At 42.3% G+C, this 26,336-nt stretch overlaps 1 protein-coding gene across 6 annotated transcripts; it reads right to left on the bottom strand.

Annotated features, from left to right (window-relative positions):
• Positions 1–708: 708 nt before the first annotated feature.
• Positions 709–26,336, bottom strand: ZC3H11A (zinc finger CCCH-type containing 11A). 6 transcript variants are annotated; one of them, XM_067531784.1, is made up of 18 exons: positions 26,210–26,336; positions 18,240–19,805; positions 17,585–17,772; positions 16,214–16,333; positions 15,187–15,310; positions 14,141–14,353; positions 13,240–13,356; positions 11,738–11,818; positions 10,782–10,892; positions 9,598–9,660; positions 8,769–8,861; positions 8,500–8,565; positions 7,405–7,974; positions 6,051–6,130; positions 5,124–5,448; positions 4,085–4,254; positions 3,544–3,611; positions 709–3,167 (listed from the first exon to the last, which is right to left on the bottom strand). In XM_067531784.1, exons 3-18 carry the CDS (start codon positions 17,636–17,638, stop codon positions 2,909–2,911), a joined length of 2,514 nt encoding a protein of 837 aa, XP_067387885.1. In that variant the 5' UTR covers positions 17,639–17,772; positions 18,240–19,805; positions 26,210–26,336; the 3' UTR covers positions 709–2,908. The 6 variants fall into 6 exon arrangements, with proteins under 6 accessions (XP_067387885.1, XP_067387886.1, XP_067387889.1 ...); XM_067531785.1 differs by having other exon boundaries at positions 18,240–18,292; positions 26,210–26,301; XM_067531788.1 differs by lacking the exon at positions 26,210–26,336 and having other exon boundaries at positions 7,405–7,923; positions 18,240–25,907.

Below are 26,336 nucleotides of genomic sequence, written 5' to 3'. Positions count from 1 at the left end.
CGGAAGTCGCCGAGGACCGACCCGCCCGCCCCGCGGAACGCTGGGAAGACTCCCTTTCCCGCCCCCTTGCGGCCACTCTGTGACACGCTGGAGGACTCCCCCGTCCCGGCCTCTACTGCTCCCGCCTGTCGAGCACGAGCCAGCCGGTGTAGGGCGGTGCTCTGCTCGGTGCTGGGGCTCGGGGCACGAGCCGGACTGGAGGTCAGGGCCGGCAGCCTATGCTGCAGCCAAGGCCCGCAAAGCTGGAGGTTCAGCCCTGGTTGCTGAGAGCCCAATAAAGGAGCCAGGAGGCAGACCTTGCATGGTGCATGCAGCATAAGGCCACAGAAGGGTGCATTGGACTAACATGACACTCACCCCCTTGCCTACGCTATAGCTACACATCTTAGCTAGAGACCATCCTTAACACACCCCTCACTTCACCCGACATCTCACTGATAGCAGGGGTGTTCAGATCAAGATGAGCCTTTGCACGTCCGCCTCGCTCTCCTTTTGTTCCTCACGCTTACGCAGATCTAGCCCCACTTTGAGACAGCCCTGCGCTCTGGCCGTGTGTGTGTCACCACTGTAGTGGTAGGTGTACGTTAAAACAAGACAACTGCTGCACCTTCCTGTGTCTACATTCCCCTTCTGTGAAATGGCAATTATCTCCCAGTTTTGTGAGGTGCTTTGACATTAAAAGATGAAAAAAGTATAGTCAGTTACATATTATGAATTCCATAGAGTCACTACCTTCCACTCTTTGCAAGCTAACCTTGAGTCTCCTCTCTGCATAACCTACCCCTAGGACACAGAAATTCCTCCAGTGGTAACATGGTGAAGAAATCATTGGTTGCACAAACCAAAAGACCTTTAGTTTGCTCCTACTGCCCAGTTCTGCATCTTATCCAGATTCACAGAAAAAATGAAATAACGTTTCCTACATCAGCTTTATTTAAAAACCACGAGTAATGTTTTTCATGAACAGCTCAACTAATGTTGAACATGTATGATTCAGATTACATCTAATACAATGTCTTAAATACAAACTAAATAGAAAATGAAAGAATAAAATATTTACAGAAGTGATGACATACATAAAATTCTGCCTTTGTAGACAGGACTTCTCATCAGAGAAGAAAGTGGGGAAAGCTGACAATGGGACAGAATATTCTGCTTTCCGCTTAAACACAAGGAGATAAGCAGCAGGGAACAGTTTTATAGACCACAATCTCTCATATACATATGTCTCTCTCTGAAAGTCACTTCCATTTGTGCACAAGCAACCAGAGCAAAACAGAAGTCTCATTATGAAAAGTCCTTCAGCAGGATGGAGGGTTGTTGCTTTCCAACTTCTTTTGGGATGAAGCTTCCTGCTTCCTCCTAGAATTATAACAGCAGTTTCTTCAGGAGTTGGCTTTTAATTTAAAAATTGTTTTGGTTCAGATACTTACTTATAAGAACTAAGACATCACAGTGGATTATCAAAGCATGTGTGTTTTCTTCCAAAACCAAAATATTTACAGTACAATTAAACTTATTTTTTTATTTTTTTTTTACCTGCCAGCAGCAAAAGCTTGACCATACCTATATCTTCATAGCTCAATGTCTTAAGTGAATAGTTCATTGAAAGTTTAAGAAATATTTTTAAAATCTCATGGTCAAAATGAACAGGGGTCATGGGGTACACAATACACCCCAATCTCAACTGTTCACTGCTGGATCACAGCAAAATTCCCTATACAATTCAAACTAAATGGACTGTCAAGTACAGAAGACTAGTTTTCCTAACATCCTGATCCCAGGTGTCAGCAGGTTTGTACTTCCTAAATGATTAGTTTGGGTTGGGGGAGTGGGGGTGAGAGATTGAGGAATGAAGTGGAGGAGAGAAAAAGTTATCCACAGGACAGGGGAAAGGGAAGGGCAGTTTGCTCTGACCACAGTAGAACAACTTTTCTAAGACTTGCCTGACTTGGCACGTTTCCTGTTGGCTGAATGCCAGAAGAGTGGTACATCAAATCAGACAAGCCTATATAGCCAACTGGGGTTCAAAGAAAGCTGAAAGTAAGTGTTTTCCCCATCAGTCCCAGCAGCCACTGCTTCCCAGTAGATGAAAAGTCAGCAGAAGAGGTTCCAAGAATGTCTTCCCAAGAGGCACTTTTAAAGACCTATATTCAATTTATTGATTTGCAGCAGACCACACAAGGGGTTATACCACTTGCCCCAAGATATTTGATCAACAAAAAGTAAACCCCCAAAGCTTTAGTACAGTATGATTCAAAGGGAGGGAGGCAGTTTTGATGTACTGTATAGCTGCTGCTTTCCATACTGATATTGTATCATCCCTGATAATTAAAAGAAAGTAAGGCTGGATGGACTAACCCATCCCGCTCCTTTGGCAGTGTATTTGGCCCACAGTACTGTAGCAATTGTCCTTCTCCCCCCTCCCCACCTTTTTAATTAATTGCCCTAGAATATTAAAACGAAAAGTAAGGACAAATAAAATTCAAGAGTTGACATAGTAACTCCAGGCCATTCAAGAAAACCAAGCAAAAGAAAGCTTTGAAATACACTCACTGAGTTTTGCACACCTAGCTGAGAAATAAACTTTTTTTTTTTTTTTTTTTTTTTAAGCCTTCATAACCTTTGTAGAGGGCTCCAGGATCTTTCTGCCCTTAACTTGTCAAGTGCTTTGTCCTCATGTATTCAAGGTAGCCGACTATGGTAACAGGATGGGTGCACATATTCTTAACTCTGACCAGCAGGGAAATTAACGACAACTGAGTGCAGATACTGCCAATTTCTACCAGTTCAAGTGTACTTGAAGACTTGTTGCAAAGCCTCATCTAGAAGAAAAAGGTTTATCTTGGGTATCCAACAAAATAGAGTTTTAATTTTTTTTTGTTTTAAAAGTAAGTATAAGTCTGGTTCAACTGTCAATCATTTCAGAGAGTTCAAGCAGGAGATCATCTTCATCTTTCCCTGGGTCCAGATCAATCTCTGCTTCCAGTTTGCCTCCAGAGATTTCCCAAATCAGTTTCTCAAAGTCATCTTCTACAGATAAGGGTGCTTTCCCACCCGCTGTGGAGCTCAGCCTGCGGGTCTTTACTGCTGCCTGTGAAGAGGTTGGGCTTGACATCTCTGACTGAGCCACAGAGGCTGCCTGACTTCCTATATGCAATTCAGGGCTTGGGAGAAGAGAAAGAGCAATTAAACAGACATTCTTGATTCAAAAAATATATACATTCACTCTACCACCACCCTTGCCTCCTTCAGGACTTCGCAGAAATCCAGAAAGAAGCTACTGCAAATTGTGCCAATTCATGGATGTTAACAAAATCAACTCAAATGTTTTAAAAGATAATCCAAAGGAGAGTCTGCTAAATAGTTAAAAAATTAAAGTAGGATAGGTTTCAGGGCTTAATAGGTATCCTATGAGATTGATGGTATCCTATGAGATTGATGATCTTCCCAGATGTCAGGAAGACACTGTACTCAAGTTTCAAATTGAAACCCCAGAGACAAACTTTTCTAACAGAAACAGGAGCAAGTTGTAGACATTACCTGTCTTTGGATTTCACTCTCTCAGGTACAGTGACCAGACTATCCTCTGGCAGAGCTGGAACAGTAGCCTGGGAAGAAGCAAGGTGAAAGTTACGGCACACAAATAAAATACTTCTCAGCAAATTTTTTTCCTCCAGCATAATGCCTGCCCCCATCCTTGCACAGCCATAGCATCCCTGAGCCCCACACCAAAAACATAACTGAACCTTCCTAGACAAAGCAAATATAAAATCTGATACCCATCAAGGGCCTGATGTCTTCAGCATTAAATGACTAGCCACTCTAAAATGCATGTAAGTGGTATATACTTCACTCGAGTGAGAAAGCATTTAATTAACATTATAAAAGTGCTATTACTTATCTAATAAAAAATAGAGAAAGATGCATCAAAAGAATCCCATGGTATGATAAGGGATTCGGATCTGGACAGAACTGCATAAAAGAGATAAAACATTCCTGTATCTTCTATCAGGGGCAGGGTGAAATATTTCTGTTTAGGTTTCACCAGAGGCCGTCCAGCTATGTAAGCCAGTTTTCTTACCATGGCTGCTTTTTTAGCTGGGGGCTCCTTCAAGTCACTGCTGGTGGTGCTTAGTGGTTTCACAGCTGCTATGGCAGAAGGATGACTTTCAGCCACCTTACGTTTCAGTGCTTGCTTTGCAGGGGAGATGGTTTTCACACCTGATGGCTTCACATTCACCTTGGGTTTGGCTGGAATGTAAAAGGAAAGGAACAGAAACTGATTGGTTTATAGAATTGAGGCCATTTCCTTGTTCCTATGTAAAGCCAGCAACGAGTTCAAGGCACTGCACCTCCTAACCCCCAGTTAACCCTTTGGAAAATATTATGAATACATGTAGTCAGCAATCTATAAAAGTGTTAATAGACTTACATTTCTAAAGTGTCTCATCTTGCCAGTTCTAACACATTAGAGAAATTCCTTCACCTCCACTAACACAACCATCTTTGGGGTGGAAGGTAGAAGCTGTACAGCAGCATTACCCAACAGTCAGAGATAAATTAGTAAACTAATCAGAAGTGAAGGGGGGAATACAGGGAAAATCTGTAGTGTTGAGATCCTAAAGCAATGATAACGCTTTTCTAAGATTGCTCTGAAATTTCAGTAAAGTTTTCACAAATGAAGCTGATTTTCTAGTGAGGCTTTTGTGGTCTTATAAGTTTAAGAATTTTAGGGCTCTCAAAGGAAAGGGTTAACTGACTAGTGCTGGGCAAAAACATAACAAGCAAATTCTGTGAGAGCTCCCTCACCAAAGGATCTTCACAACTTGTTACACTGCTGTGCCAACGCATCTATATCCAGACCTGCAGTATCATCTTTTACTAATTCTTGTTCTGAATCAAGGCTGGCAATTTTGCCAAATGAACAAAATACACATCTTACTGTGCTGCACTTGTGGTGAAGACAAAAATTTAATTGTGAATACACTCCAGAACAGATATTAGCCATCTTTCCCTGAAAATACTGAGCAAAACAACAATGATTTTGGGAACAGATTCAGTGATCCAGCCTCTAAAGTTAAATCCCTACTACAGAAGATACCACACAAAATGACATTCACCTTTAGCCTTTCGCTCCAGAGATTGAGCTGCATGTTTCACTGGTAGCACTGAATCGTCTGTTCCTGGACTTTCAATCACTGCTTCCTCTGATTTCACTGTCAATCTCTTTATAGACTGACGAGTTGCCCCTGGCCTCACTGTAGTTTCAGGACTCCCAGCCACCGGGCTTTTCTCGTCAATTTCCTCCCCAGGGGATGACACAGCAGGTATTTCCTTCGGGAGCTTCTCCTTCTGCCGTGGCTTCAGCTGCTGCTTCTCCCTTAGTATCTCTTCAAAACTCTTCTTCACTTGAACTTTAGAGTTGCTTGCATTCTCATCTGAAAACTAGAGAAAAAAGAGAACAAGATGGGACAAATGTAGGGAGACTTCAGAACAAACACCTAATTAGCGATTCCTCTGGAGAGGACTCAGCTCAGCACCACACCTTAAGAGTCAGAACTCAGCAAGATGCATTTTGGCATCCTACAACAATGTTCCCAGACACTCTCATCTTAACTACAGAAGTGCAGCCCACAGAGACTACAAATCCCAGCATCAAAGCATAAGACTAGCTGCCATCTATTCAATTCTTTGTAGGAGCCCGAGGGAAACAACTTGCCAATGCTGACCTCAACAGACAGCAGATTGGTTACCTCAGATTATGAAGTCCTGGCTTTTTCTATTAAAAATATGCTACCAGAGCTTCTTACTCATTGTAAGTATAAATAGCGAGACATTCAAGGCCATTTGATCACTGCAATGTTGTCTTGAATTGCTATCACAGAAGACAGAACTTTGGGTTAATCTGCAGCACTTAGATGCAGAAACAGAGACACCTCCACTGCATTGGAGATATGGGCCAAGTCATGCTGGTAAACAGAACGTGAGTGATGTTACCAAAGGTGCCTTCTGATTCATAGTGTTTCCTATATTCTCCAGGGACTCACCTCCACAGCTTTGTCTGCTGGGCCAATTCTGGAGGGTGGAACGCTCGACTCCACCAACTTCTTTTCTTCCCTTCCAGGTGCTTTAAAATAAAAACATCCCAAACCCACATTGTGAATTCTAAGAGTCAGGTTGGCTCTAATACTACAGATGATCTCTTGAATAGCATTCCACACTAGTGGTTTCCAACCTTTTGGGGCAAATGCACTAGTTTAACAGACTAAGAATTTGGCTGCAGAATGCACTCTGCAATCTTCCATTCAGTTGTACACATTATAATCACAAGGTTTGGGTTGTGCTCGACGCCAGAGAATTTTTACTTCCAGATGAGCAAGCACTGAGATGAACCAAAGCAACCCTCGTTTAACATTTCATCTGAAAGACACTTTGCACAGTGCACAGGATGGATGGTGCGCACGGGATGAATGAATGAATGAATGATTGACGCTGCTATCTGTAGGACCCCTGCCTTATTTGTTGCAGAGGTTGGAAAGTGTGAAATAAATGAGGCAGAGGGTTACAGGATGAGAAAGGATGGTTTCATGGTTAAACACTGCCCTGGAAAACTGGCTTCTATGCCTGCCTCTGCCACAGACTGCCTGTGTGATGCTGGGCAACTCACTCAAATTAGTTTTAACAGTTGGCTGCTAATCGTGTGTTCTCCATTGTCTGGGTGCCCAACATGGGAGACCTGTGGTTTGATATGCTGAAACACTGAGCACTCAACTATCACAGACATCAATGGACCTGTGCTTTGAACATACAAAGTACTCTAAAAATGCTAAGTGCTCTGAAGAAATCAAGTCCTAGATGTTTCAAGATGGGCACCCAAAATTAGTGGACACTTTTGGCCTTCATTTCTCTGTGCTTCAGTTACCCAGCTGTAAAATGGGGATAATGCACGTCCCTATCTCATCGGGGTGTTGTGAAGACACATACAGTAATGTTAGTTAAATACTGGCTCCAATATTATTTTGAGAGGATCACAGAAACTCCCAGGAGGAAGTTCATTTTGCATTCAGTACCGAGTTTGAGGCCTCAAGTCACACATTCAATACTGCATTTTGTCCTCCACATTAAATAACTATGCATTCACTGAATGAGGCAGGAGCTCCATAGAAGACATAGCACATGATATTTAATTAAAGACTATCATGCATATGTACAAAGCGGCAAGTAAGGTTGCATGAGCAACCTCCATCCTAGCACTTCCTAACATCTGACTTTGCAATTTTAGTGATCTATGGCCAGAAGGCTGTTAAAAATGTGCTGTGGAATGAATGACTTCCTAGTAAACAGAAAATATTAGCCAGGAGGAACCTGCTGTACCACAGGGATGGCCAATGCATTTGTTACCTGGCAACTTTGTAATGCGCAGTAATCTCCGTCCTGTGGGAGTAAGCTCAGGTTGTGCTCGTGTATTTAGGGTGTTCTCTCCACTCCACTGCATCCTCAGGGCTTTCTCCTGCTTGATCTCCTCCAATGTTTTAATGCGTACCTCCCCTACTGACTTGGCTTTGCCTGTTGACTCCTCCAGCTGCCCTTTGCTGGTTATAGGTGGAGTTGTGGGGCCTTGCTTCTTGGGCTCACTCTCAGGTTTCAGCTTGGTAGGGCTCTCCTCCACTTTTAGCTTCTCCTCCTCCTCCTTCTCCTCCTCCTCCAACTGCTTGTGTTTCTTCTCAGCCAGGACCTCAGAAAAGGTTTTGATTCGAACTGGTGGGGAGGGTCTGACCCCCGGATTAGGATCTTCTGTCCTAGGAGACTCTTGAGTCTTGGGTTTGGTTTGAGGTTCTCCCCGTCTCTGGCTGGCTTTCTCAAGACGGATTTCCTCTAGTGTTTTCACACGGATCTCGCCTGCTGGTTTTGCAGCTCTCTCTGTTGTCACCAAAAGAGGAAAACCCGAACATTTAAAGAGAAGACTGTGACCTGCGCATTGAAAAAGAATGAAGTTGCCATTTAGGGCCCTGTCCCCCAAAAGTGTCAATGTCTGAGTGCTCAAGAGAAAGGAAACCAAGTCATAACCTAAACTTGAATAATCAGTGCACGTGCTTTAGGGTAGCATGCATAACAAATTGTAGGACACTTACAGACCCCTTTTCTGTAAGCCATCTGTTACTACTGGGATGACTGCAGCAGAGAGGCAGATGTCATACACAGTTAAATCTGTCCTGTTTTACCACTACCTTCTACCTCCACTGGCATTTCCAAACCCACCTCTTGGTTTCCAATTTCTATTCCACTTGTCTCCAAGCAGGTTTCAAACTTGGTGGTAATGAACAGGTGAGCGAAGGTTGCTGAAGTACTAGTAAAGCCGAACTGGCTGTCAAGAGCCAGAACTCTAATGCTGGCAGATACAGGAGTTCTAATAGTGAAGGGTGGGGGAATGCAGATTGCTGAGAGTTGGTAGGTGCAGGAAAAAGGGATGCATCAGCTTTAATACACAGCTGTTACCTGTCTCTGTGCTAGTCTGCTCAGCTGGCAATCCTAGCCTCTCCTTAAGAGATTTAGGGACTTGAACTGCAAGAACAAACACAAAGCAGTTAGGTGGACTGCATATAAATCTCCTTTGTCTCTCACATGGCTCCAGGAAGCAGGTGGGAGACCGCATCAGTGAAACAAAGTTATCTCGAGAGGCTTCATTTAATATACAAAGAACCAAAATGGAACGACAAACTAATGTCTGTGTGTATCAAACCCAATGATTTCTGAAGCAGCAGTACCTCTCTTTGGTGCTTTGGCAGTCTTCTCAAGAGATTCAATCTTCTTTCCCAGTCTTTCTGCAAGGCTACGCTTCAATGAAGGGCCACTTTCACCTGTAAAGCCAAACACGGTGCAATGAAAGACAACTGCTAATATCTGAACATTTTAAGATTAGCTTGTACAAAGGAGGACTTGGAGAGTGGTGTTTGCTCTTTACCTTTCACGGTTTCATTTTTTCTGAGTTTATCTTCCAGCTGCTAGTAACATCTACTATTTCCACCTCTAAGTTGTAGCTCCCACATAGTACAATGGTTCTCACAGTGTAAGAAGCATTTTGAAAACCAAGTAGCAGAAACATAAAAGTGTCTGGTGGGTAAGGGGCTCTCTGAGAAACTCTTCCTTATGAAGCAACTGCCAAATCAGGACAGAACTTTTCACCTTAAAGACCCCAAAAGCACTTCACAATCTATATTCCTAGAGTAACTGAAATGCAGACCTCTTTAAGGAGAAGAGCACAAGAACAATACTCCTACACAAACATGGGGGTGAATGCGATATATCTTGCTACCCTCTTACAGACTAGCATTCAGGTAATGGGAGAGAGTCTCACATATTCCCCCCCCCCCCCCTTAAACTAAATCTCTGTAGCTTTGCTTTGTTCCATAAAATAGATCTGGTTTTACAGAGCATACCCCATACTCAAAATACCCAGACACATGTAGAATCAAATCACTTTAGCAGAGCTGCATGGAGCCTTACAGCTGTAATGGCAGAAGGATGTTGCAGATTACAACTCAAGTGCATTACCAGAGCTATGCAGAGGAAGCGGACTCTAGCAAGAATTCTTACCTATGGAGGGTTTCCGTTTTCCCAGTCTCCCTGAGAGACTCAATCGAATCAGAGGCTCCTCACCTGGAACAGTGAAACATAAGCATCTTTAACTTGGAAAAAGCAGTAGCCATACACAGATACAAGATAATCTTGCCAGTTTACACAAGACTCTCATTGTAAACCATGAGATTTTTGCCTATTAGCGAGGAAATAAAAATGCAAGAATATTGCATCATAAAACATTTTGACAATCACAATTTGGAAACTTACTAGTAAGTGTACTGTAGTATACTTAGTAAAAACCATAATATGAGATCTCACTTCAGCTTTCTGCTATTAGGGCTCTGATGGGAAGTGGGGATAGCATGTCAACTTTGTATGCAAATTATATTGTGCTGATTAGGGAGGTTCTCCTATAGTAGAAGTATTCACAAAGTTAAGTTTTACTCTTACAAACAAGCAAAATGCCTCGAACCCACAACTTCCAGATCCTGGCTCTAGTCTATTAGACACTTCCAAGGATTTATTCCTTTCTAGGACGTACAACTATCAAACAGCAGTGGGTGTCAAAAAAAAAGGGGGGGGGGGGGGCGCCTTGCATAGTATTACTCCAGACTCTTCCATGAACATACTCTCCCCACCCTCACCTCTTTCTGCTTGTTTAGTGCTGGCCCCCTCTCCAATGGCACATAACTTCTCTGTAGCTGCTTCCTCCCATCGGTTCTCTCCAGTTTGCACCCATTTTTTCATTTCTGCAGCTGTATTTAACTCTTTGTGCAAAGACTTGTCCTGATCCTGCAAACACCTGAGCACATATGTACTTCTACCAGCAGACCCATTGCGAGTAAAGTCAAGTACATGTTCAAGTGTTTGCAGCATCATGGTCACATTTTGTAACACTGGCTTATGTTATAGTTAGCTTGAGCACTTTTCTATAACCCTTTAAAGGTTACGTCCAGATGCTGAATATCTTGATGCAAAAGTTAAAAATCTATGATCTGCACTGTCAGAGGCTTTTGATATATTCAAGGACACTTCCTCAACAGAAAATCATGGCTTTTGAAGCTTTAAATAAAGCCTTCAAATATCTTTTGACACCATCAGTAGCAGATAAACACAATGTTGGTGACAATCAGCAAGGACATCTATTCCAGCACTACAGCCACCAAATTGGAACCAGAGAAGCAGGCAACAGTTATTACCTTGCTTTGCAGACAAGGTTACAGTCCTGATCACAGTCCGTAGGTTTTCCTTTTCTGGACCAGGAATGGTCTGGGATTGGAGGGGATGAACGGAAACTCCAGAGGGGCCATCTGATCACAATACCACAAAAATATATTAAGTTAGTGGGGGAAAAGTTTATAAAAAGTCTCCCCCTTACCACATAAGGTAAAATAGAGAAGAATTACTTTATTCCTGACAAATTGGATTTTAAATCACTTCAACCAAAACATTATTTATATGGTGAAAAGTTCCAGAGGGGTAGCCAAGTTAGTCTGTATGCAGCAAAAACAGCGAGAGTCCTGTAGCACCATAGACTAACAAATTTCTGCAGGCATAAGCTTTCGTGGGCTGTAACCACTTCATCAGATGCATAATGCATGATAAGCGGGAAGCTTATGCTCGCAGAAATTTGTTAGTCTTTAAGGGGCTACAGGACTCTCATTATTTATATGGAAATGGAAATCAAGGCCCAGAACATGCAATTGAGGGTGAGTAAAAATACATTTATGTACAGACCCTCACACTCAATCAATTGCATATCTGGGCGAAAAAAGAAGAGTAAATACAAAGGACTGCACAGAATAGTCCGAGCCAGTGCTCAGCCAGCTATCCAGACGCTACAGGGGAAAAGAATATGTAATGCACAACAGCATGAGTATATTCTTATACCTTTCTCAGTTTGATCATACGCCCTGCTTTAGAGGGCCTGACTGTAACACAAAAGCGCTTGTGCCAGCTGGACTCTGCTTTTAACACTTCAACTGTTTTAAAGCCATTTTCAAACAATACAATCCTTCTCTGAAAGCAAATACAGATTATCCCAACCCAAAAACACCCTGCAAGTCATCTTGTGCATTTCCAATAAAGAAAAAAAAATGTCTCTAGAGACAGGAGTGCCATTTAATCGGGGGAAGAGGGAAGGGAGATAACTCACCACCTTGGTTTTGTGATTTTTCCTTCATTTTCTTTGACTTGATTTCTTCAAGGGTCTTTATTCCAAAATTCAAACTGTTATCTGAAAATGGAAAACTGTGAATTAAACTAAAACTTAAGTTGTTCAGGACCATAGAATTTGGGATACTTTAGTAGGTTGGTCTCTCAAGAGAGCAGAAGTTGCATTTTTAAGAGCTATCAACACCTGCGCTATTAGTCACTTTGCTTACTTTCAAGTTTTGGGGTTTTTTAAAACAGTGCAGGGAAATCCAGCTATTTAACTCCCCTTTGGTCTCCTGTTCTGCTCTATACAGTTAAGTCACAGAGATGCTCATCTTCCAGAGCCAATGGACATAAGATGATCAGGTGGTAGCAAGGTCATGTGGACAATTAACTTTATTCTGCATTCCCCACTCCTCCCTTCCTCCCCCTGACTTTACTCCACAACATGTTGCTTTCTGAGCTAGCTGCAGTACACGCCTTCAGCTGCCAGAAGATGCTACATGACCATACAAATACATCTTTTCCCTACAGAGCTTCCTTGGTAATGTCTGTTTAGAGTAAGAACCTCAAAGCTACACCTCATGGTAATTTAGATTTAGGGAGTGATTTTTCACCCATTTATGCTGGTGTAAACCAGAGGTAACTTAGCTGAAGTCAGTGAAGTTACCCAGTGTACATGAGGTGGTCTGGCCTGATGACTTACATGCAAACCCATGGACCTCTGATTCTCCATATGCTCGGTACCTGCCCCCCTTTGTCTTACCGACCCATAGAAACTTACTCCATACAAGTTAGCATTTGAACAGGTATTGTGTAACCACCCATCTTCGGGTGATAGCCAAGGTACCTGAAAACCACATTGTATAATCAAGTGACTCATTGGGCATTCCTGTGAGGGCATCTGGTGCGCCCCACTGTGCATTGCGATTGTCTTTCCTGTTAAGTATAAACTGTTAATCAAATTCCACTATGCAATCAACCCCTATATGAGCTTTTTGTTTTTGGTAGCCAGGCGAAGTACATTTGCCCAGCATCCAGACGTGCTGCTTGACTTCCCTATAGCCACCTGGGTTTTTCCCCTATGGCTAGAGTATTCCCCATAGCTATGGTTATGTGAGTGTGTGTGTGTCACAATTAAAGCTGCACCCGATCCAACTCTAAAATGTAGCAGTCTGATTCTTTTCCACAACACAAACAAGTCTATTTACGTCAGTTTCCATGGCAATACATACTAAAAACTACTTATCTAGGAATATTTTGGCCTAGTACTTTTCAACTGTCCCTATCTAAGTTGCAAGGTCTTCCTCCGCATTCCGTCCCTGCCAGGGCCTAGGCCTCATAACTATCTTGTTACTGCTAAACATTCTGAGACTAGACATCTGCTAGAAAGGCACATTCCATCTCAGGCTTTTGCAGCCATTCCTACAGAGCAGTTCTCATAAGAAACAGAGACTCCATCTCCTTTTCCCTCCACATCCTGCAACATAAACATTAAAATACCTTGTTTTATATTAGCACTGGATTTCCGAGTAGAAATGATCCGCAATCCATTATGGGTTTCTGTGGCTGGCTGCTGAACAGGTGTTTTAGTTTCATCTCCTTCTTCAGAAAACTGATCTGAAGAGGAGAAAATGTTAATTCCCACACAAACAGCATCAGGAATTGGACAAGACTGTATGCTCTTTGGGGCAAGGAAGCCGGCATTTTTTTTTTTTTTTCCTGTTTTATGTACAGCATCTAGCACAATGGAATCCTGGTTCATGACAGTTGCTACAGTAATACTAATAACCAAATCTTGTGCTTTCAGACATCAGACCATGCACTTATGCAGCACCTTTCATCTAGGGTGTGCAAAGGGGTCGGTGCTATCTTCATTATGAGAAAAGTGGAGGTACTGAGAAGTTAGAGCCAAAATGAACATGGTTTTTGGGTGCTCAACATGAAACACTGTAGGTCTGATTTTCAGAATTTCTGAGCATCCAACACAGCTCCCTCTGACTTCTAACAGTGGCCACATAAAAAGTTGGCCTAAGCAACTTGCTCAAGCATGGTGGTGCCAGAACTAAGATCCAAGTCTTCTAACGCAGTCCCTAGCTCTTAACCACTAGACAGGGCTACTTCCTGGATTGCCTATAAGGGTGATGGTGTTTAAGAAAGAAATTCACTTTGTTTCCTTGTACAACATTGTACAACTAATTAGGTACAACAAGAGTTTAGAAAAGCTTTCCTCTGATATTCCAGGTATTAGCCACAGCTCAGTGCAGAATGCTAGACTACCAAAGGACTGACCAAGTAAACTAAAGGTCAACTACTAGGCACGCAGCAAATGCATCAGTGCTGTATGTACCACTGATTTAAATATAGGAGATACCACAGGCTTTAAGCAATAAAATCTGCTCACCATCATCATCTTCATCATCATCTGCAGCATTGATTACGACTGGAGGATGAGTGGGGCTTGGAACGTTTTCAGAGTTTTCCACTTTCATCACCCCCCGGAGCTGGGGGGAGGGGTTGGACTGGACAGACAGTTTATTCTGCTGCAGTGAGATCTGAGTCACCTTCACCTCCTCTTCTACAGACTCGGGCATACTTGACAGCACAGCTAGAAGAACAGTAGAAACACACGCAAATTGCTTATTTAAAATCTCGAACCCAGCACTTCATTTCCAAACCACAATGCATATAACTTCCAGACACGCTGAACTCTCCTTCACTATGAGAGAAGAGGAGAGACTGCTCCCTATGAATATGCCAGGTGAGAGAGCATGGATGTCTGGCTATTATTTTTACAGCCCCCCAAAGCTGTCTCTGACCACACAGTTAAAGGCTGAGTGAGATGAGTGTAACCTAAAACTGAAGGAAAAGGTTAATAAAGGGAAGAGAAGCAGCTGAACATCAAAAAATGAGTGAAACGCCCACAGCTGCTCATTTCAGCCTTGACTATAGCTGGAGGCCTATTTTTTGTGCTCAGCATCAGCAGCTGGTTGGCACAAGCCTCCTGTTGTACAGCACCATGCTGCTATAAGTAACAAATTTACTTAATGTTTTGATATCAAGACTTCTTGTCTCACAAAGAAACACTGACCAACGTGAGGGATACTTCGTCTCTTGGGCCAACAAGTTCTAATGTCAATCTCAAAAGTCAGTATGTGCTTATTAATGTGAAGCAAATCAAGTCATAATTCGATGCAGTGGTCTCAGAACTCATTTTTCAATACATCTTTTTGGCATTGTAGATCCGATTGTTGTTCCATTTGAAACCACCATCGATTTTAATTTAGATCATGAACAACTGAGCTGCCTTTGTTTTTCAATTACCAATAGCACAAGCACTCAAATATTTGTGCAAGTCCAAGTCCAGAGGTTGGCTCTAAAATGCTTCAGGGATCTGAATTACTTTAAATCAGGGAAAAATTGCCAAAGGAGAAAAATGGAACAACTCACTTTTGCTTGGAGGTAGGAAGAGTCCATCGACATAGCGTCCCTTGTTGTGATGGAAAGCGCAATTTAATTTCTGACAGCCCACTGGCTGATTCTCCCAGTAGCAAGGGATCTCGCTGCGTTTTTTCTTCAGACATACAAAACAAAGACCCACATTAAAGTCACCTTAGAAAAGCTATAGAGGTTGTCAGATAGCAGCCAAGAGGCATAGAACACTCACAGTCACAGAACAATCACAATGCAACATTATGACTTCGTTTCACAGGTCAAACATGTCACCAATATAGTTCAATACATCAGGACATCATCTCATGACTGAAATAAAAATCCCACGTAGTGATCTGGGCACATATACAATCTTTACAAAAAACTATGACTGACTATTTTGCATCTGTCTGTCATTACACTTCCTCTTTCCTTTCTCCAGCCTCCAGGCTATTATAGCCCCCAACAAAACTATGTAGAAAACTGGAGAAATCAGAGATGGAAAAGATCCATTAATCACACCTAGTTCATCTTCAAAGGGGCCAGTGCAGGATTATTCCCTGGTGCTAAGGCCACCACAATGTTAAGTAACACAACCAGTGTGATCACTGCCACTTCCATTGAGGAGACCATTCCAGTGTCTAGTAGATCTCAAAGCAAGGAATTGTTTTTCTAACAAGCTGATTTTTCTTAAATTCTTCCCTTTATTCTGAGTAGTGGAGACCACTGTTGCATAGAGCAGAAGAAACTGACATGTCAAAATGAACCCACTCTGCGATCTTTGCTTGCTATTGTAAATTATTGTTCCAATTCAGAACAAGATAGGCATTGCCAAAGTAACCCCTTTCACTGAGGAGCCTCCACTCGGACCCACTTGTATGACTCTCAAATAGAGCTCTCCTTGGTGTTTACATGTTCAGCACAACCATCTGTGACAAGATTACCACAACCATTAAGCTTATATTACTGAGGTTATTTTAACCAGTTGACTGAGCACCAGATTAAAAGCACTGTCCCAATATGTACTTGCAAAATGAACACTTACATCCATCTCCATGTGCCTAAACCTGCAGATACTCCTGAAGCAGCGCCCTTCCTGCCAGAGTGTGCAGACAGTCTCACTTCCCAGCGCAGCTTCACAATGACGGAAGGGACAACTGTCTCCCTGCACCAATGGGACAAAAGCAAATAAAAGGTTGTAACCTAAGAAACACAGGTATAAAGGACAGCTGTAAAAGCGGGTCTTTCTGAATTGAAGGGAAAGGGCTCAGTGACTAAACTGAACCTAGTGTATGAGCAAAGTGAGGGGAACGGAAAGGCAGAAGAATCAAGAAGAAATGAAGCAAGGATGAGAAGTGCATTCTCAGGGAATGGGCAGAAATAATTAATTCTATTGAAAAATTTTGAATAGACCTTCCTGACATTTTAAATCACTATCTTAACATCAGACAAACAATGTAGAGGTGGCCACGATGGAACAAGTCAGGATATATGATGGATGGGACACAAGAACAAGATACATCAATAAGCACTTCATAAAAAAAAAAAAAAACACCCCAACATTTACATCCCTCTTCCCTACAACCAACCTCAACCATCTTACTGTTGCATTTACACTTGATAGAATTTTGTCTACTGTACTATCATTCAGAGCTATATTAGTGTTAACTTTAAGTTACGAAATATTTGTCACATAAGAAATTAAAAGATTAGGCAGTGGGGTGGGAGAAGCAGCTCCGGAAAAACTGCATGCCATTGCAAAAATATACACTATTATTTTCTTGCTGCCACAGAAAAGGGCACCAATGCTTCTGCATCCATTCACTGGCCTTAAGTCACATCTGTAACATCTGGATCTTATTTGTTTAACAATGAAACAGCATACAGAGTAGACAATACGATAGGGATTTTTTTCCCCCGAGCTGGCTTATTGGGCCCACAATGAGCAATAGTTGGATCTAGAAAGAAGCAGAACAGTTTAGTTGACTGAAGGAGTCAGGAGCTCTGGAGTTCCAATCCGTCACTGACATTGACTCCCTCCATAGCTTGGGCAAGTTGCTTCAATTCTATGTTTACAAGGAGTTAATACCCACCTCAAAAGTTAATTGTAAGGATTAGCAACCAACTGTTTGAGAAGTGTTAATAGCAGTATTACTGCTTGATAAAAACAGGAGGAGGGGTAAAGATGAATTCTCTCTACACAGGTCATCTTGCATTATTATTCTACTTTGAAATGTATTCCTTTCCATAACAGATGGCGAGATGTAACAGAACAAGACTAGTACACAGGATATAAAACCATCTATGACACTTCAGGATAGATTCTACTTTCAAATCTAACTATGAAACACATTAAATTGAGAAACTCATTCATCTAGGTTTTTTTTTTTTAAATGTGTTCATAAAAAAAACACACCTTGGTACACGTGGAATAGAAATAGAAGTAGCAGTCATCTCCTTGTTTAGACATGCTGGACAGATTGTTAGAACAAGCACAAGTTATCAGGGTTATTGCTCCACACAGACCTCTTCCCTCTCTTGGTAAGAACGGACTTCACTCTTTCTTCTCTAGACTTGATCAGTGAAATCTTCTTTAAAAAGTAACTTTGGAGAAGGTGGTTTTAGGAGAAAAAAAATCAGATCATCAAGTGACAAGTAACTTTCCCTTTTTTTCCTTTCTTTTTCCAATGCCATTTCATGTGCTTGAAGGGAAAGTGAACTTGACTACCTTGAAATGGACCAGTTCCATAAAAATCCCAGTTCTGAAGTACTTTCAAGTAATACGAGTTTTGTCTGTGATTTAAAAAATAATGGTTTTTCTGTGTCCTTATTAATATTTAAAAGTCTTGTTAGCACAGAACAAACTGTACTCCATATAGAGTTAAATGCAGGATTGGGGGTCTACCTCTGAAGGAATGAATTGTGCCTGGGAAACACCCCTGGACAATTAACTATTGTTATAAGTCATATTATTTAAAAAAAAAAAAAAAAAAACAGCTTCAGTTATGAACCCTTCCTTCCCACACCCATCCTTTACCAAGGGGAAATTACACATCTACAGATTAACATACCTGGATAACCTCGGCAAGAAAGTTGGTCTTCAAAGATTTCCAATTAATTTCTCCTGTAGGCCGAACCAACACTCAATCCGTGAATTAATAATAAAGGGATAGAAAGAATTTTCTCCTCACATTGCCAAGGAAATCTCTTATCCACAATTCAGACAGGCTGTGTTTTTAAACATCTTACAACTAGTGGAGGAAGCAAGTCCATTCCAATACTCTCTGTCAGACTGGAGACAGCCAGGGTTAGTTAGCTCTTCAAAAAACAGTTCATTTAAGGATGAACTTGTGAATCAAAGTGGCTGCAAAAATGAAGATCCATCTTCCACAGCCGGACAATTTAATTTTTTTTTTTTTTTTTTAATTTAAAACTCAATAAGTTCCAATTTCTGGTCTTCAAGATTTCTTCACCTATTAAGAAAACACAAAAACCTTCCCCCATCTTTATTACCTGTATAGCAAAAACATACTCGCATGTATAAACATACATATGTATATGCATATATACAAATATGTTTATACACATACCAATATATGCAAGTGTGGTAATAAAAATGATACATTTGGGCTATTTGTCACTTAAATATGCATCATAAAGTATCTCAATTTGGTGGAAATAGCAAAAATTGAGGGGTTATAAAAGTGTCCTACAAATACACTTTCAGGACAATGCTTTATAATATAGGTAAGTTTGGGTCTGACACAAATATACGCATGTACATGCGTACAGTATATCCATATTTATATGCACAAAGCGTGCACAGTATGTATAGTCTTATAACCATATTGTAAAAACAACTTTTAGTTATGATTTAAAGTTGCAATCAAGTACAGAAAAATTGTAGTTCTAGAATATAGCTAGCTGTAAGAAGCAGGGAAATGCTCACTTTTGAAGTGGCACGGCTGCTTGAGACAGAATTTGGTATGTTTTTTATTTTCATTTTTGGAAACCCATTTTCATTTCTTTTATATTTCTCAAACACTATTGGTTTGTCACCATACGTTGTTCCCTAGTACAAATATCCACTATTATCCATCGCTGTAAGATGGCAAAGGTCTGAAAAGATGGCTTGGGTCCAATTCTTAGCAGCCAATGACTGACACAGCTTAAAGGTGTTTCCAGTTACCACAAACAGTTTAATTTCACTGTGAAATGAGACTCAGTTTGTTTGCTTATTTTTACTTAATGCCATAAATCCTGCAATAGATCTAAACTTAAAAAATTCCAATTCCCATGTAATTAGAAGTGCTGAAAGAGGCAAGGTGGGTGAGGTAATGTCTTTTAGTGGACCAGCTTATGTTGGTGAGAGAATTTGGTCCACTAAAAGACATTACCTCACCCACCTTGTCTCTCAAGTATCCTGGGACTGACATGGCTTCAACAACATTGCACACATTAAAAGTGCTGAACATATCTGTACTAATTCTCTTCCGATTCTATCTTAGAAGAAATTGAATGAAATAGTTCTTACAAATTAATAATGAAAGATTGGACCTTTTACTCACACAAATACTAGTGAATTTTTCCAGGATTTTTTTTTTTTGGCGGGGAGCCCGCAGGGAATTTCCCCAAATCTAAAATAGAGGAAAAGTTGTGTTCTTGTATTAGTTATCAGTTTTGAACTCTCGACAAAAGGAATTAAAAACAGGTAAGAATCAATTTCTGTCCTTCCTATAGTATCAAAATAATTATTCACTTTAACTTTTGCCGCCTTTACAACTGAATTTTGTATCCTAGGTAACTTCTATCTGCCTATATCGAACACTAGTGTTCCCTCAGTGTGCAATTAACAATTAGACATTAGAGGTTTTGCCAAATTCACTTTCACTAATATCCTCTAAAATTCAATGCAATTTCAAAGTCTGAAATGCCTCCACATAAACCAAAACTTATTTCTTGGCAAGCAACGGACAATGCCTCATCGTCTATCTGATAAATAAATTCTGAGGTATTCAAATACAGATGTGTTAAGATCTGATGATTGAGAGAGGCATTTTTCTTCTCTAAGGAACAGAGCTTCATTTCAAGGTTACCATATTAATTACGGTGGGCAATTTTGCCCCGGCACCCTTAGTTCATTTGAGTACACACGCAACTCAACTGAGTGCTACTTTTGATCATTACTTTCAATGCATTTTTTATATCACCTTCCATACTTCAGTACAAACAAAGTACTATGCACACAGTCCAGGATATTATGAATTAGCCTCCCTGAAATTATACTACTCAACAGGTTTAAAAAAAAAAAAAATCAAGACGCTCAGGCCCCTCAGTTCTATACAAGCACTACAGTTAAAAAATGTTAACACAGAAACTAGACTTTTTTAAAAAGCTGAAATAACTTTTTAGTTAAAACAGCAATTTAAATACTAAAGAAAAATCAACTGAGCTAGCCCCTTAGAGCTTAAAATAAATGAATAACTCTGGTGTACTCAGCAAGCTTGCGTCAGAAATTGATTAAGAACTTCAAAGCCAATCAAATCCCAAGAACTATACTGGTGTTCACGTTGAGATTGAGCTGTGGTTCATATTGTATGTTCATTTTGTACAGGATCTTAGATATATCAAAACAATAATTAGAGACCATTGAGAAGAAATAAATAGCTGAGGTCACACACACACACATACTTCACTGTCGCTAAAGGAAGACAAGAATACAGTAAACATTTGCTCAATCCATTTTAGAGCCCTGTCTTTCTTGACACTGAAAAACTATGCTAGTCACCCATCCATATTTTAAGTCTGCCAGCCTGCATTAGTCCAAGGCCTTTCAACAGTATGCTGGGTTTATAGGGGAGAGAAGTCCAAAGAAGGAACATTTTTATACCCTGATAGGCGTCAGAAGGAAGCACTATTCAGTTACTATTGCTAGCACCATGTTTATCTACTACAGACACCTACCTAGTGCTTTATATGATTTTAAAGCATGAATCCTATTTTGCTTTCTCTATTATTGACCTGTTTTTGTATTTTAATTTTTTTTTAAAATAGTTATTTTCATTAATATTTATATTAAAAAAACCTATCTGGTGTTTTTTGGACTATGTGATTACAACAATCTGAACACAAGATCAGGAGTCAGGAACTCCCAAATTCTAATCCCACCTTTCTCACTAAGTCAGGTCTGTCAGTTTCTTGTTGCAGAACGGACATAACGCTTATTTACCTACTTCATAGGGGCATTTGGAGGATGCTGTAAAGTGCTCTGAAGATAGAAAGCACAAGAAGTGCTAGGTATTAACAACTGTACAAAAACAGTACATAGCAGCACAAGTCTCAGCACTTCAAATGGCCCAAAGCGCAGCACAAAATGAAGCTGCCAACGCTGGCTAAAACATCTCATCCTCACTACTCTGAATTATCTCATCCTCTGTGTCAAAGCCCAAGGCAAGAGTGGAATAGTCATAATTAATACTTTTTAAGTTCATTTTAAGGAACATTAACTGTTCAACATTATCAAAACCTGGACTAACACAATGTTCTGAAATGAGTTGTCTGGCCGTGCTGAAGACATATTCAGAGTGCAGGCTACAGGGTGGGCAGCTGAGATATTCGATAGCTACTCGGGTTAATGCAGGCCACCTTTTCAGTTTCCCCTGCCAGTAAGTCAGAGGGTCATCTTTTTCTGTTATCCCTGAAGACGCATCTTGAAAGTACTCTTCTACTACTGCTGCAGCTGATGGGTACAACAGCCTCTTGCCTGTTAAGACTGCACCACTCGAAGAGGAGCCACTGAAGGGACCTGAGTCAGAGTAATCTTCCTTCAGGTGAAGAGCAAAAGGATTGGTTCCTATTAGGGATGAATGGCATGACACTTCTGTTGCCTCCAAGGAGCAACCTTCCACTGAAGTGCACATATGCTCAGACACTGCTTCAATAAGGATCTGTTTATAGCTTATTATATCAGTACCTTGAGGAAGGAATTCTTCTAAGTTGTCTTTAAAGCAGGGATCTAATAAAGTGGCCAAGATGTAATGCTCAGATCTGAGCACAGCACTTAGGCGGGAGTCAGTTTCCAGCCTTAGAGACAAGTCATCCACCAGCCTAAGAGCTGCAAGGGCACCTTTGATTTGAAAGCCTTTTCGCATGTTCTGCAGAGTCAGGAGCAAGCGGCGAACTAATGGCAGCACCTGACTAAGACCTACAGTACACATGGTCACTTCCTGAGTGGCTTCTTCAAATGGCTCAAGGATGTCACACACGTGAGCCATCAGACACCACTGAAACGAAGTGAGAATGACCCCATCCACCCTACCCAGGTGGTGTTGCATGGAATAGTCATGCACTGCCTTCTGCTGCTCTAAAAGTCGCCTCAGCATATAAAAGGTGGAGGTCCACTGGGTAGCTACCTCCTGCTTCAAGTTGTGTTGCGGAAGATGGTTTGCATGCTGGAACTCCTGCAAAATTTGGCGTGCCTTAACAGAATGATTAAAATGATGACAAATCTCTCGTGCAGCTGCTAACATGCTCCCTGTGCTTTTGTGCCCACGGAGGAAGTCCTGAATTACTAAATTTAAACAATGCGTAAAGCATGGCACTTGGGTAAAGTCTCCATCTCTCACTGCATGCATAACATTGGCAGTATTGTCAGAAACTATGAAGCCAGTGCTGAGGGAATTGGGGGAAAGCCACACACCAATTTGGTAATTCAGTTCTTGTAAAATACTTGCTGCTGCATAATCTTTAGCAAAGCCGGTTACACAAAGAGCTGCCTGCTTCCTACAACTGGGAGTTCTGCTGGCACTGTGAGAGGAAGAGAGCAGCATTTCAAAAGACACCCAATGGGCCACCACTGTCAGATAGTCTGTTGTTGGTTCATGGGTCCACATGTCAATGGTTAAATGGACTTTTTTGCATTCTGCTTTCTCCAGAGCCATGAAAACCTTCTCTTTCACAACACCGTATAACCGTGGCACAGCCTTTGTCGAAAAGTAAGTTCTAGATGGCAGCTGATAGCCTGGTGCCACTATCTGCAAGAATCTCCGAAAAGCAGGGGTAGAAAAAAATGAGTAGGGTTGCATATCCTCAATAATCAATTCTGTAATTGCCCTGTTTATCTGCTGTGCAACTGGATTTTCATGGTATTCAATTTTCTTCTCAGTAGTGGATGTTTGAGAGTCTTGCTCAGACCCAAAATTGGAACTTATAGCTTTTCTTTTACCAAGCACTGCCTTGGGAGATAAAATTGGAGCATGGACACCAGGGCCTTGAGATGTTAAACTGTAACTGGCTGTAAAATTATCCCTCCGAGATGAGAAATAGCTTGAAAAGTTTCTGGAACAGAGAAGTGACAAGTCCATCTCCCTTGGACCAATAGAAAAATCCTCTATTGTTTCCTCATCTACACCGTTACCAATAGTACCATTAGATTTGTTGGTCATGGCCCAGTGTACAGGATGCATGGCCTGCAGATGCCGTTGCAGTGTGGAGGTGCCAAGATGAGTACCTGGCCTGCCTCTACTGACGCTCTTTTTACAGACATTACAAACAGCCCGGCAGGTATGCTGAGGATCAATGTAGAAGAAGTTCCAGACGGCTGATGTCTTTGTCCTGGTTCCTGGCATCAGGACGCGTTTGACAGTATTGCTTTCAATGAGAAAACTCTCTCTGTCTTCTCCAGATGCACCAGAAACAACTATTGCTGCGGCTGCACTGACTGCAGTTGTTGCGCCTGTGGGACCCACATCTTTGGCAATTTTTTTTGAAAGATCTGGTTTTCCTGGGTGTAGCTCATGAACCTGCAGTCCTTTCTTTCTTCTTTTTTTGTTGCAAAACTGGCGCAGGGCCTCTTCCACACGGTCGCTGTCAAAGTGACCATTGGGAATATATTCCAAACTCCCATTGCTGCTGAAACTGCTAAATCTGCTATCAGGGGAGATTGGTGACACAGGCACATTAAAGGCATATTCTTCCTCCCTTACACTGCTTCCACCGGTAGCACTTATTTTATTAGCCATGGCCCAATGCACAGAATGCTTTGCTTGGAGATGCCGCTGAAGCGTCGACGTGCCAAGGTGGGTGCCTGGTTTGCCACGGCTGACGCTTTTTTTACATATGCTGCAGATGGCACGACAGGTGTACTGGGGATCAACATGGAAGAAGTTCCACACAATGGAAGTCTTTGCTCTCGTACCAGGCAACAGAACCCGTTTTACCGTATTGCTCTCAATAAAGAAGCTCTCTCCATCTTGCTCAGGAGCACCAGGCACAACTACTGCAGCTGCAGCACAGGCAGCTTCAACAGCACCTGCCGGACCCAGATCTTTAACAAACTTTTTAGACAGTACTAGTTTTTTATGGTGTGGCTTTCCCTTCATCTGCAACCCCTTCTTTCCTTTATGTTTGGCAGGTTGCTCCACCCCTTCCACCACCACCTTATCATCATCATCATCATCAGTGTCAGAATGGGCACTGGGAATAAATTCCAGACTCCCAGCACTACTAAAGCTGCTACATCTACTACTGGGGGAGACAGGGGAGACTGGTACACTGAAAGAATATGCGCTCATTCTCTACTTCCAAAATTTATGCCAGAACTGGGAGTAATTTTACTATGGGATTACTGACAACTGATTTTATCCACTTAAGTGATCTTTTCTTGAGTGTCTGTAAGAATCAATCTCCTCTTGAACCAGTTGCTTGAATGGGTGTTATTTTAAGAGGAAAATGGACAGCAGGAGATACGGCTACACCAAGTTTTTCCTGAAATGCTTGGGTATCCAGCATCAAACTTAGCACCGTCTGTTAAGCCTAAGCGTTTGAATACACATCCAACTTAATTGCATGCCATACTGGTAGTTCAAAGTTTCCTTATTTCAAAATTAACTATTCCCAGGAAATTTCATTTTTATAATCAAATAACACAGCATTCTATTGTGAAAATAAGGTGCACAGCTCAATCCCCGAGTGCAATGTGCACCCAGGCACCCCAAAGCACCAGTTTTGGGAATGATTTTCAGACTCCACATACTGATAGGTTTGATATGAGAAGCTATTTTGGTATTTTCATTCTGAATTAAAAATCAAAGCTGATGGGAAGGGTTTAGTTGGCTGGTTTTAGGCAGTCAAGGACAATGTGGCCAACAATTTAATTTCCTGCTTATTTTTTAAATGAATTAAAGAACCGTTTAAGTCAGCTACTGGGTGCAGCCAGAGTTAGTCCAGACCCTGCTCTCAATCCCTTTGGAGCACTGCTGCGTGCAGCCTGTAAGGTTATTAATTTACAGCAGGCTGATTGTAAGTACCACCAGAAACGGGAAGCACAGACTTGAAACGCTAAAGACCATTTTGTTCTCCAGGAGCCACCTACACTAGAATCGTCTCTTTGCTCCAGCTAACATCTGGGGCTGACCCAAGGACTCACCTTCTCCAAGAGTCCACAGGGAGCTTGGGAAGGGGCAAATATTCATTCTTCACTCCAAAACTACGGGAAGGGGTAACGACATGCCCAAGGGGAACCTCAGGGAGCACGGCCCTGGCAGTAACGGGGGGGAGGAGAGGGCTGGCATAGGAGGAGAGAGAAATAAACCTCCCTCTGCAGCTTTCCTTAGGGGTGCCCCAGGCAGGCTGGACCCAAGGAGCCCTCACTCACAGCGGGAGGGGGGGTCCCCCCGACTTCTCCCCCGGGCTAGGGTAGGGGTGGCGTTACCCGAGTCGGAGCCCCACGGGGGTCCCCCTTCCCCGCCCCGGCGCTCGGCCCCAGGCGGGGGGGGGCAGTTGGTGAGGGAGGCCGGAGCCGGGCTATCCACTCCCCAGGGGGCCCTCCTCCCCCACAGCGGCGGGCCAAGGAGGGGACCCCTCCCGCTGCGGGCCCCGGGGGAGGAGAAGCCGCAGAGGGAGGGCCTGGGGGGACGGGACGCGGCCTGGTCCTCCGCGCGGGGCGCTCCCGGGGCTTTGGGGAGCAGGAGGCCCGGCCTCAACCCCGGGAGCCGGTGAGGGGCCGCCCCCGGCCCTGGGTCTATTAACGGGCTCTAGTTACCGGCGAGCGGGGACTTTACCGAACCCCAAGGAGCGGTCCCCTCCGTCGCGGCTGGCTCCTCGGTCTCCTGAGCCGGGGGCAAAGCTCGGGCCGTCCGCCGCCGCTTGCGGCTGCTGCCAGCCTCAAA

Source organism: Emydura macquarii, unplaced genomic scaffold (genome assembly GCF_026122565.2).
Source record: "Emydura macquarii macquarii isolate MOO-44397 ecotype Brisbane River unplaced genomic scaffold, CSIRO-AGI_Emac_v2 contig_3220, whole genome shotgun sequence".
Taxonomy (NCBI): domain Eukaryota; kingdom Metazoa; phylum Chordata; order Testudines; family Chelidae; genus Emydura; species Emydura macquarii.
This window is presented reverse-complemented; position numbering and strand designations above follow the sequence as displayed.

Bases quoted from the DNA above. Each gene is read 5' to 3' on its own strand.
- ZC3H11A (XM_067531784.1), bottom strand. From the start codon at position 17,638: ATGTCTAAACAAGGAGATGACTGCTACTTCTATTTCTATTCCACGTGT. The intron at 8,862-9,597 runs GTAAGAATTCTT...TTGGCTTTACAG, and splicing joins AAAACGGAAACCCTCCATAG to GTGAAAGTGGCCCTTCATTG. The intron at 5,449-6,050 runs GTGAGTCCCTGG...TTTTTTCTCTAG, and splicing joins CAGCAGACAAAGCTGTGGAG to TTTTCAGATGAGAATGCAAG.